Consider the following 13300-nt stretch of genomic DNA (forward strand, 5'->3'; position numbering starts at 1 on the left):
TTTAAAAACTAGAAAAGGAATAAATTAAAAATAATCTAACTAAATACCAAACTAGAAATCCTAAAACTCAAAAGCATGATCAATAAAATTAAACATAAGAAAATTATTGGTTATAAGTAAAACTAACAGTTGGTTTAAAATCAGCAAAATAAACCATGGTTAATATGATTTTTAAAAAGAGAGGAAAAAACAAACCAAATAAAAAAGGATGATTATATCACCACTGAAGAGAAAATCCAAGCAATTATCAGGAGTTATTTCACCCAATTATATGCCAATAAATTTAACAATGTATGGAATGGAAGGGTACCTATTGGGGGAAAAATTCTTCAAACAATCAGAGAAGATAGAATCTCTAAATAAACCTATTTTACAAAAAAAAATTAACAGGCTATATATGAACTTCCCAAGAAAAAAGCATCAGGACCAGATGGATTTACAAGTGAATTTTACCAAATATTTAAAGATCAACTAATTACAACATTGAATAGATTATTTGAAACAATAAGCAAAGGAGTTCTACAAAACTCCATTTATAAACAACTATGCTGCTGATACCTAAACTAAGAATAGCAAAAACTAAAAAAGAAAAGTATAAATCAATTTCATTAATGCATATGGATAAAAAGTCCTAAATAAAACATGGGCAAGGAGACTACAAAGATTATACATTGTGAGCTAACAGGACTTATACCAAGAATTCAGGGATGTTTTAATATAAGGGAAACTATCAACATAATTGATTATATCAAAAATAAAGATCATATGATTATATCAATAGATGTAGAAAAAGCCTTCACACAAATATAATACTCATTCCTATTTAAAACACTGGAAAGCAAATGTATAAATTGATTTTTCTCAAAATGATTGGAAGCATTTAAACCATTAGCAAGTATTATTTGTAAGTGAATATAAGCTAAATACCTTCCCAAAAGGATCAGAAGTGAAACAATACTCACTATCACCAATAGTATTTAATACTGTATTAGAAATACTAGCAAAAGGGGGCAGCTGGTTAGCTCAGTGGAGTGAGAGCCAGGTCTAGAGATGGGAGGTCCTAGTTTCAAATTTGACCTCAGACACTTCTTAGCTCTGTGACCTTGGCAAGTCACTTAACAAAGACCTGCAAGAAGAGATAAAAGGAACTACACAAGCATAATTATAAAACACATTTTATTACAAATAAAGTCAGATTTTAATAACTACAGAAATGTTAATTGCTCATGAATGGACAGAGCCAATATGATTAAAATAATAATCCTACATAAATGAATCTACTTATTCAATGTCATTTCAATTAAATTACCAAAAAAGAATTTTATTAAACTAGAAAAAAATAATAAAATTCACTTGAAGAACAAAAACCAAGAATATCAAAGGAGTTAATGAAAAGAAATGTAAAGGAATGAGGTCTAGCCAGAACCACCAGATTTTAAACTGTATTATAAAGCAGCAATTATGAAAAATATCTAGTATTCATTAAGAAATAGAAAGGTAGACCACTGGAAAACAACAGAAATACAACAAATAATAGTAAAAGATGGTAGCCTTGTATTTGAAAAAAGTATACATCCAAGTTTAGGTGATAACAATTCACTATTTGATGAAAATTGCTGGGCTGATTGGAAAGTAGTTTGGCAAGAACTAGGTATAGACCAAAATCTTACACTATTCACTAAGATAAGATGGAAATGGATACATAACCTAGATATGGGAGATGTCATAAGCTAATTAGAACAGAAAACATCTATCTAACAAATTTATGGACAAGAAAAGAATTTATGAATAAATAAGAGATAGCATTGTAAGATGTAAAATGGATAACATTGATTACATTAGATAGGTTTTGTATAAATAAAATTAATGTGGCCAAGATTAAAAGGAAAGCAGAGAATTGGGGAGAAGGTAATTATACAGACACGTTCTCATATCTCAGATATATAGAGACCTCTATCAAATTTGTAAAATGGTCAGCCACTGTACTAGCAGGGGACCAGGAAACAAAGTTTGACAGGCAACTGACAGGGAGGGAACAGATAAACAGAAACACCACTTTCCTCCCAGGCAGAGCTGCCTCAGAGAAGTTGAAGTTAATCTATGTTCAGAGCTAAAATGTAAGAGAAAATCCCTTTCAGTCTCTGGCACTATTCTCTTCTTTGGCTGATTGTTATCTATCCCCTTAGAATATTGAAAAAGATGTCTTGTTCATCAGTAAGTTAAAAGATCTATTTATTAGGGGATAGGTCTGGTAGGGTAGGTTAGGGAAGAGGGAAACAGGAAATCCCTAATCTATTTTCTACCTAATGTTTCTTCAGGGATTGAAGCTCAGGTATAGGGACTAAGTCCCCAAAGACCTTAGGATCTTTGTGGAGTCAGGTTGATTTTTTTTTCTTGAGACAGAGATATAGCTTTTGAAGGAAATCTTCTGATGGATACGGTCTTGCCTTCCCCAAAGTGAAAAAGTCTCTATCCAACAACTATAAAGAAAGATAGTTAATCTGGATCTCTTCAGATCAACAAGGGGTTTATAGCCAGATAAGCTCAGTGAGATTTGCTCCTTTCCTCCTCAGTTCAGAAGGAAAAAAAGGAAAAGAGTAAGAAGTATTCCCAACTGTTCCCCTGCTTTTTTAGCTGGAGATTCCAGTCCCATCCCCCATTGGCAGCCAAAGTTCTATTTCCTTCAGGCAAAAATCCAGTCTTTGCAATATGTTGTATCCCTCTCTCATCCACGCCATCTCCCAGTTAATAAATGGACAAAAGATATGAAGAATTTCTGGATAAAGAAATCAAAGTCAAATATAGAAATGTGAAAAAATGCTCAAAATCACTTCTGACTAGAGAAATATAAACCAAAACCACTGGTAGCTCAGTGGATTGAGAGCCAGGCCAAGAGATAGTAAGCCCTGGGTTCAAATCTGGCCTCAGATATTTCCTAGTTGTGAACCATTTTGGCAAGTCATTTAATGTCCATTGCCTAGCCCTTACTACTCTTCTGCCTTGGAACTAATACTTAGTTTTAAATCTCAGGTGGAAGGTAAGGGTTTAAAAAAAATAATTTTGATATATCATCTCACATGTATCAGATTAGATGAAATTATAAAAGGGAAAATGACAAATTTTGGAGGGGATTGGAAAAATGGATGAGAAAAAAACAAGAAAAATAGAGAAGAAAAAAAGAGGAAGAAAATAAAAAGCAATTCATAGATGTGACCAATTCATCAACTAACTAGAAGAGTTGCCATGTTTGAGACTATAATCCATCTCTGCAAAAAAAGAGGAAGGGAGAAGAGGTAGTATTTTCCTCTGGTTTTTTTTTTCAAGGCCAAGATGGAACATTATAAATGCCCAGCATTCCATTACAATTGTTATTGTTTTATGTTTCCACTTACATCTTTGATTATTCATTTAATTCAGGCTGTCCCAAAAATCTTGATGCTGTTGTAGATAGTAGTTTTTAAATTTAGGAGCACCTAGATAGTTCACTGGATAGAGAGCCAGGTCTTGAGACAGGAGGTTCTGGGTTCAAATGTGACCTTAAATACTTAGTTCAAGACAAGAAGAGCTATGAGGGATAGACAATGGGGGTTAAGGGACTTGCCCAGAGCCACACAGCTAAGAAATATCTGTGGTAGGATTTGAACCTAGGACCTCCCAACTCTAGGCCTAGATCTCAATCCTCTGAACCATCCCGCTTCCCCACATCATATTCTTACAACATAGTAATACACCATTACATTATTACCACAGTTCACCTAGTCATTCTCCAAGTGATGGGCATTCACATTGTTCCTAGGTCTTTACTGTTATGAACATCTTGAAGAATATGAGATTCTTTTTCCTCCTATTTTAACCTACTTGAGGTATATACCTTCTCTAGGTTGTAATGATTAAAATAGTGGAAGACATAAACTGTGGCAGATATGAGTGGTTGTTAAAATTGTGACCAAAGAAAATATGGTTTCAAGATAGTGTCTTGTTTTAAATCAAATATAAGGTGGTCGCCAGGGAAAAATTCCCAATTATTAAATATACCCAAGTCAGCTGAGTTTTATAGAGATTTTAATTCATACAGATGAGGAATGAGAGAGAGAGAGAGAGAGAGAGAGAGAGAGAGAGAGAGAGAGAGAAAGGAAATAATGAGAAAAGGATAGGCCGGCCCAGGCCAGCCCTGGCCAACCCAGGCCCAAGCCCTAAGAGAAAGATCAGTCAATCCTTTATCCACTCACCATAAGATTTGTCCAAGCAAAGATTCTGGTGTTCAGAGAGACACCAGTTCAGCCAGCTCCATCTCCAGAGAGAGATTCTTCTGACAGCCCCCGAGAGAGTCCAGAGAGAGAGAGAGAGTTCAGAGGGACAGAGTCTCCTCAGAGGGAGCTCCAGCAAAGGAGTCCTTCTGAGACTTCCTCAGACTCAGTTTCTCATCTCCTTTTAAAGGGAATTTTCTCCTATGTCACCTCCCCTAAGTTCTTACATCTACCAATCACAGTAGACGTTTTTCAAAGAACAGACCATTCTTAATTCACACCTAAGAAGGCTTACATTTTTTATTAAGTTCACACCAGAAAACCTCTGAGTAAGTTTCTCACCTCTTTGCTCCTTCTAAATTCACAAGTTGCCTGACCTTTATAGGTACTTAGCACCCTTTTGTATTAGATCTAAAAATAGGCACAGCTTAAGAGTTTTTTGCCTTATTATAAGTATGGGTTTAAGTACTTTTCATTGTTCAGCAAAGAGTTTACAACTTTATCTTCCCCTAAAGTATGCTTAAGTAGGGGTGGAGTAGAGTTCTTCACATTCCTGATCTAAGTTCCTTCATTGTTTAAAGTGGGGAATGGTCTTAACCCAACCTTATAAAGTAGGGTCTGAGAATTTTTAAGGTTCACAAGGTCTAAGAGGCATTATTAATGTTTAAGAGTCCATGAAGAAATAACTTAGTCAATGTACTTGTTGATTAACATACCATGTCAGAAAGTTCCCCAATTGGTCAATTATAGTCACACAATGAGTCTTCAAACTTTGTCTAAATTAGGGACTAGCAGTCAGCACCTGACCCTTGCCAGGAAGCAACTTCTAGCAGGTAGATAGAACAGGAACTGCCTTTATTCACCCAGAAGAATCCCTATGCTGGCATTGAACCATTCAATGCCAAGCTTCTAACCAAGTATTATATCTACTTACACACTCCCAATTAGGCCCAAGGAGCCACTCTGTATATATGCAGGGTAGTATTTAAGCTGGGAATTCATCTACTCCTTGTCAGACCTCTACTAGGACATACCTGATGGCTTGTATACTGTCTGCCGTTGGGCCCAATATATATCTCCAAAAGAGCACAGCATTTTCTCGTTCTAAACAAAGTGCCATAAGTGGACCACTAGAGGAAAAAAAGAAGGGAGAAAAGGAGAATAGTTATATATTTAAAAGAAAATCTAATTCCTAATTCCTAAATTCCATGTGCCATAGCTAATCCTATGTGTGTGCTTCAGTGTGGGTTAGAAGGGAAGGAGAAAGAAAGGGGGAGTGAGAGAGACAGAGACAGAGACAGACAGAGGCAGACAGAGAGACAGAGACAAAGAGGCACAAAGACAAAGACACAGAGCTCATGTATTCTGAAGAGACAGCTGACCCTAGAGCCAGGAAGACCTGTGGTCAAGCCTCACCTCTCACCCACCCTGTCTATGTGGCCCTGCAATACTTTATTTTTCAATGATCAGGTCAACCCCAAGACTCTGAGTGGCAGAAAATATGCCAGATTCCAGTGGTGGAAGGAGTTTCCTCATTCATGAGTTCCCTATACCAATGAAATTCCTGGCCAAGACTCCATCACTATATCATTCATTTATTTACTCAGTAAACAGTGACTTTGTGCAAAGTATCACTTAGATAATGGGTGAAATGTAAAGATAGATAGGACACAAGGAACCCCTCTACATTCAAAAATTATGTCATTCCATCATGGTATATGATGGTGATGGAATACTATTGTGCTATAAGGAATGGTGAACAGCTTGATTTCTCTAAGAACTAGAAAGGCCTCCATCAACAGATGAGGAGTAAAATGATCAGAACCAGAAGAACATTGTACATAGAAAGTGATACATTGTGGGACAATCAAATGTGATTGTCTATGCTACTAATGGCAATACAATAATTCAGGACAGTCCAGAGGGACTTATGAAAAGGAATGCTATTTACCTAGAGAGAAAGAACTGTGGGAGGAGAAACACAAAAGGAAAACGTGATTTATCATTTGGTTATATGGGTATATGATTGGGGGGTTTGGTTTTATAAGATTACTCTATTACAAAATTGAATAAAATGGAAATGGGTTTTGAGTGATATAACACATGCATAACACAGTGGAATTGCTTGTCAGTTCTGGGAGGGGGGAGGAAAGAGGAGGGGTAGAGAGCATGAATCATGTAACCATGGAAAATATTCTAATAAAGTTTTTTAAATGATCTCATTCCATCCTATGTACTTCAGCAGACTGTCCCCCTCTCCCAAACCCACTCTTTCATTTATCCTTAGGCTCCCCAATTTACTAACTGCTTCCCTGCTGTCTACAAGCATGACCATGTCTTTCCCCCATTCCTCAAAACCCCTCACCAGATCCTCTCATCCTTGCTGGCTATCATTTCATCCTTCTCCTTTTGTAGCTAAACTCTTTGAGGCCATCTCCACTAAGTGATTCACTTCCTTTCTTCTCACTCTCTTCTACTCTCTCTGGTATGGTTTCTGATTTCATCATTCAACTTAAACTGTTCTTTCCATCATTATTAATAATCTCTTTGCTGCCAAATCCAATGGCCTTTTCTCAAACTTTATCCTTCTTGAGTTTTCAGCAGCATTTGACAATATATATCACCTTATTATCTCCTCTCTGTTTTCATGAAACAACAAAGAAGAAGAAAGAAAGTAGAAGAAGCAGAAGAAGCAGCAGCAGAAGCAAAAGCAGAAGCAGAAGCAGAAGCAGAAGAAGAAGAAGAAGAAGAAGAAGAAGAAGAAGAAGAAGAAGAAGAAGAAGAAGAAGAAGAAGAAGAAGAAGAAGAAGAAGAAGAAGAAGAAAGAAGGAGGAGGAGGAGGAGGAGGAATAAGAAATGTTTTATCATTTATGTAGTGCTTATTAGGTACCAGATACTGTGCTAAGCATTTTATGATTATCTCATTTAATTCTCACAACCATTCTGGGAGGGAGGTGCTATTATTTCCTCTTTACAATTGAACAAACTGAGGCAAACAGAAATTAAGTGAATTGCCCAAGGCCACACAGCTATAATCTGAGACTAGATTTGAAGGTCAGGCCTACTTAACACCAGATCTAGTGCTCTATCTATTATACTACCTAGCTAACTTTGATTTAAAACAAACCAAAAAAAAAAAACACTGGGACATAAGAGAAACTAAGGGGGATTTTTTTCCTCACTTCAAATACTCTACCTTTTGTACTAGTGGGAAATCAAAGGAAACAAAGTTTTGACAGTTACTTGACAGAGAGGGAACAGATAAAGAGTAATACCAGTTCTCCCTTTCCCCAGGCAGAGCTATCTCTATGATGGAGTTAGATCTGACCAGAGCTGAAGGGTAAGATAAAATCTCCTTCAATCTCTTTCTTCTTTAGTTGATTGTATTTGTAATCCCCCTCTAATACATTTGAGATGTCTGAGTTCTCAGTAAAGTAAAATAGCTATTTTTTGGATAAGGGGTTAGGATATAAATTAGGAAAAAGGAAACAGGAAGTCCCTGAGCTATTTCCCTCCTATCGATGTCTTCAGGGGTTTGAGACACAAGCCTGGGGACTAAGCCCCAGACTATCTTAATGTCTTTGTAGATTCAAGATGATGGTATTTCTTGTCACAAAGATATAGCATTGAATGAGTCTTCTGAAGGAAAGGCTATTGTCTTCCCCAAAGGGAAAAAGTCTCTATCCCACCACTGTAAAACAGATGATTATTCTGGATCTTTTTCTGTTCAATAAGGGATTTGTAGATTTGTAGCTAAGCAGGCTCAATGAGGATTTTGCTCCTCTGTCTTCAAGTCAAAGAGAGAAAAGAATCAGCAGTCTTTAACTACTCCTTCTTTTCTTAGCTGGAATGTTCCATTCCCACCCCCCACTGGCAGCCAAAGTTCCATCTCATCTTTTCATGAGATAACCTTGCAAAATCCAGTCCTTGCATTCATTTTAGCAATTCTCTCTTCCACACTTTGAATATCCCATTTTTCTTTGTAGTATAAAAATGGCCTTACTTTAGTTAAGCTGATTTTGTATAAGGTGCCATGATGCCTAAACCCAGCATTTATATAGTGCTTTTTGACTTAACATGATTCAGAAATTCTCTGGCCAGGGTAGTCCATGAATGACAGGAGCACCATGCATCAAGGAAGCTCATCGCCTCCCCCTTCCTGAGCAACTTTACCTGTCTATCAAACATTCCTGACATACCACAGTTGCACCAGGGTTGCATTGGTGTACATTCTGTATGTCAATAAAAGGTAAGGTTTGGGACAGGACCTGGGGAGACCAACGAGAAGACCAAGGGGAGAACCATGAGGAGAAGAAACAGAGCAGGAGGTGAGGGGGAATGAGGAAAAGACTGGGAGGCTAGGCACCACGCAGCCAGGTTACTTAGGCATGATTGTCTATCCTTCCTAATAAACTTTATAAAATATATATCTGGGTAGAAAATATTATTATTTTTAATTATTGCAACCATATATAGTAGGAATTCCTTTTACATATGAGTTGGATTACGAAATCCAACTCTCAGATCCTAGAATTCAGATTCCTCTTCTACATTTCTAGAACTTGCTATAATTGGTGTGAATTTGGATAAGTTATTAACATCTCTGGACCTCACTTTACTCATCTGTAAAACAAGAAGACTGTCTAGGTGACTGCTAAGGTCATTCCAGCTTGAGATGTAGAATCCAATGAACTAGGATGACATTAGAAGAACTGAACCACTTTACCACCACCACCCCCGGGAGAGGGGAGGAAAACAAGTAGGTTCCCCACAAACAGGGTCAGCATCCCCAGAAAGCAGATTTGAAGGAGAGCTTGCTTGATAGTGACTTCTTTGGACACACTGACTGGTAGGGGGTGTCTTCTTTTTCCTCACTATCTCCCTCCTTTCAGCTAAGTCCTATGGGACTAACCACCACTACTTGGTGACATTTTTCAAGTTGGATCCTCTTTAGTTTATACCCACTGTCTACAGATGTCCTTATTTGAGATCAGTGTTCACATGGAGATGCAGCCCTGAGAGGGTTTAACTTTTATCAATTTGCTGGCTGAGAACAGTTCTGGTGTTAGTCTGACTCCTCTGGGGGCTAGCAAGACATAATTTCATTTTATGAATGATGCTATTCTGAAACCAAGAAGAACCCTAGGAAAAACTCAAAGGCCACTTTGCTGGCCCCTGGAAGAATGATTGTTTGGCTATGGAGCTGCTAAGGACCTGAGCACTTGGCCTTGGGCTAAACTCCATTGAAGAGAAGGGAAAGTGGGTAGATTCAAACTCCAAAGTGATTAGTAATGGAAAGTTGGGGAAGGAGATAATCCATTTAGAGTTTTCTCTTTCTTTGCATTGAGGGTTATAGTCCAATCCTTATTTCTTTTGCTTCTTTTCAGACAGATTGCTTACAGTATTTGACAAGTATTTATTTTACTAGTATTATAAAGGTTTTCATTTTGGCTGTGGTTTTTTCTTCAACTCAGAATTTTCATATTAACATTTCAGTGATTCATTTGTCTTTTCGAGTTTGACCAGAACTTAGCCCAGTACTGGAGACTTTTTAGGAATCTTACTGTATGACAGATTTTGTCGACTCCTAGTTTTGCCCTTTGGGGGATTTTTCCTCCTTTTCTTTTGATGCATAATTTCATTTCTAGCAGAGATACTTTACTTCCTTCTCCTCCTTTGCTGATTGATATTCTCAATTAGATTTCCTCTTGGTTTGAATGCTGGTTTTGTGTTTACTCTCCTTTGCTTGGGGGCTGCTTCAGTTTCTTTTGGAGTTGAATTGTTTCCAGATTTTATTTGTGGGTTAAATGCAATGAAATGAATACAATGCACTAACTGAAAGCTGATGAATGTTAATGTTTGTTGCCCGGTTATGCCAATGACTATGGCAACTGTTCTATTTCTACAATTTATCTAAGTCCATGTGGCTACTAATTTATATTATTACAGTTCAACCACTTGTTTGGCTACTTGTCATGTTATTCTTGGTTATTAGGTAAAAAATGGCATTTGGGACCAACATTGTGAAGATATGGATCTATGGTTTTTCCAGTAGCAGTGTATGGCTATAAGAGCTGGAGTATAAGGAAAGCTCAGTGCATAGAATCAATGCTTTCCAATTATGGTGCTGGAGAAGACTTTTAGAGTACATTGGCCAACAAGGGGATCAAATCAATTAATACTTAAAGAAACGAGTTCAGACCATTCACTGGAAACTTAAATAATAAAGCGAAAGCTTAAATACTCTGGCCACATGATGAGACTTATTGGAAAAGACTGATGTTGGGAAAGATGGAAGGCCAAGGGATGAGAGGGATAGATCGTGTCATGAGTTCAAATAGGAGGTAATGGGAAATAGAAGGACCTGGCATGCTATGGTCCATGGGATCACATAGAGTCCAATATGACTGAACAACTGAAAAACAACTTCGATTAGGAGATACTGTCAATTTATAGAGGCTAATATTCAAAGAAGACTCACCTATGGGATAGAATTGTTTCTAGGGAAGAGAATGTTATGGTTCCTGACAATCAGAGTAAGACATCTGAAGGATTCTAAAAAATTATATATGGGTGTACTTGATACCCTTTTGTTTGCCTTCTCTAGAACACAGAATCAGCATAGAGCTTGAATATTAAGCTTCTGAATGCATTCACATGTTCAAATATGAAGAATATCAAAGCAGGACCAGTGATGATCAATATATGTTCACTCAGGGCTCCATCATGTACACCTCCATGACAGGACATCTCCTCTGAATCATTTAGCAGCAGAGCATCCAAAACTAGGTCCACCAGGTTCATGAGAGACAGATCATCAGTACTGGAGAGAAGGGGCCAATTCCCATGAGCCAAACATGGAAATCTCATGTGAATGTAAGAAGGGCCCCAAGACCACTGGATCAGGTGAAAAAATGTAACGTGATGGCAGATGTCATGGTAGATGTGTCCCGGCAGAGAGAAATCACTGGGCAAAGTTAGTAGTTTTCTCAGGAGAGAACTTGTGTCTTCCTGGGAAACAAGTACATGAAACATGGAAGTACAGAATAAGAAAGTATCTGTTCAGGCCTAGGCTTCGCTCAGACCAGTCCTCTGGTAGTTTTGGTTTGATACTGGGACAAAATGAGGCCTTGATAAGACATTTGGCAGTTAAGAGAAGTAGATCTATGTAGCCATAGCAGAAGGATAATCAAGGATAGGCACTTAGGAAACCTTGAGCTGCTTCTGCTAGGAGAAGCTTCCTTCTTTGAGTGACCTGTCACCATAGGCCAGCCAAACAATAAAGAACTCCTGGAGCTTATCATGATGGTTTAATATTCAGATGGTTAGGAAGTGATGTCAACAGACTAAGCTTTTAATGGCCTGAGTCAACCAAGCCTTGAGGATGGTCTTAATACCTTTTATTTTTAACCCTTACTTTTCATCTTAGAATCAATACTGTATATTGGTTCCAAAACAGAAGAATGATAAGGGCTAGGCAATGGGGATTAAGTGACTTGCCCAAGGTCACACAACTAGGAAGTATCTGAGGTCAGATTTGAACCCAGAACCTCCCATCTCTGGGACTGACTCTCAATCCATTGAGCCACCCAGCTGCCCCCAATACCTTTTTTTTTTAAACCCTTATCTTCTGTCTTAGATTCAATACTATGTTTTGTTTCCAAGGCAGAATAGCAGTAAGGGCTAGGCAATGGAAGTTAAGTGACTTGCCCAGTGTCACACACCTAGAAAGTATCTTGAGGCCAGTGGTATCAATACCTTTAAATAAAATATTGCTTTACCTAACTTTCATGAGGGACAAAAGTTTGAGAAAAAGGCTAAGGCATTGCCTTACCACAGACTGACAAGGAAGAGTGATTGTTGTCTTTAATACTTTTAATAACATCACTATTTTGGGGTCACAGTGTAGTTGACTGGCTGATTGCCAAGGTAAGGGAATTATCCACAGCATTCATAATTTCTCCATTTGCTGTAACCAATGGTTCCAAGAATGGATGGTGCACTCCTGGCTGGTGTAAAGCTTCTGTTTTCTTGGTGTTACTTTTCAGGTCAAAATTAGCACAAGTGGCAGAGAATTGATCCATACTCTGTTGCTTCTCAGTCTCAGATGCTACACAGGGTGCATAATCATCTGCGAACACAAAGTCCTACACTAACTCTCCCTCCACTTTAGTCTTGGCTTGTAGTCTTTTCAAGTTAAATCATTTCCCTTCAGTGTGGTAGTAGATCTTGATGCCATTTTGTCTTCAAGAGTGACAGGCTATTGGAAACGATCCTTGGCAGTGATCTTAAAGCAGGAAGTATGTTGTTGTTTTTTAAATGACAAACTTGTATGAGCCTCAATATGAAAGCTTATGGCCTTAAAAGAGGCTTGATTAATGCACAACCAGATTGACATGGAGACCATGTTTATAAAGCAAGGCATTTGGAGTGGTAAAACATCAAGGCCCTTTCAGGCATCTTGAGGCATCTACTTCTCAGCACAGAAGAGAAAAGTCAGCTGGCTTCATTTGTGTGAACACAAGGTTCCAGAGGTTGGTAGTCATAGGGCAATAATGTCTGAAGAGGAGAATTAAGTCATGCTTAGAGTCCTATGGAGAAAACCAAAGAGCTATCTCTGCTTTTTCCTATAGCTATGGAGAAAATGACCATATGCAAACCAAATGGAGTTGAAAAAAGGTGATTTTGGCACTGCAGAAAACAAACAGGATCTACATCAGGGAAAAGGAAGTGAAGGCAGGAGAGTGTTTACCTTAGTCCTCACAACCAATGACCATGACATCAGTAAGCATTCCTCTTCTACTTGGACTCAAAAGATTATGGACATGTTTAAAGATAGAGACTGAAAATGTGGGCTGCCCCATTGTCCTAGACCTGTGTTGGCAAGCACATGTGCCAGAGGGGGCTGCTCCCTTCCCCCTCTCCACACCCACCTAAAGACATTTCTCCCATCACTCACTCCCCTGTCCAGCAGCCCAATGGGAGCTCTTCCTTCCTCCCCTTTATGGGGTAAGACAGGATGCTCATATGCAGCGTGAGGGTTGCATTTTGGC

At 38.2% G+C, this 13300-nt stretch overlaps 1 protein-coding gene across 1 annotated transcript in view; it reads right to left on the reverse strand.

Annotated features, from left to right (window-relative positions):
• The window catches only part of NME8 (NME/NM23 family member 8), an 87383-nt gene that overhangs the window by 19706 nt on the left and 54377 nt on the right, over window positions 1-13300 (reverse strand). The window contains exon 13 of the mRNA XM_056806258.1: window positions 5282-5377. Within this exon, the coding sequence (XP_056662236.1) occupies window positions 5282-5377 (96 nt within the window). The remainder of the gene's footprint in view (window positions 1-5281; window positions 5378-13300) is intronic.

This window comes from Monodelphis domestica, chromosome 7 (assembly GCF_027887165.1).
Source record: "Monodelphis domestica isolate mMonDom1 chromosome 7, mMonDom1.pri, whole genome shotgun sequence".
In the NCBI taxonomy this organism is placed as follows: Eukaryota; Metazoa; Chordata; class Mammalia; order Didelphimorphia; family Didelphidae; genus Monodelphis; species Monodelphis domestica.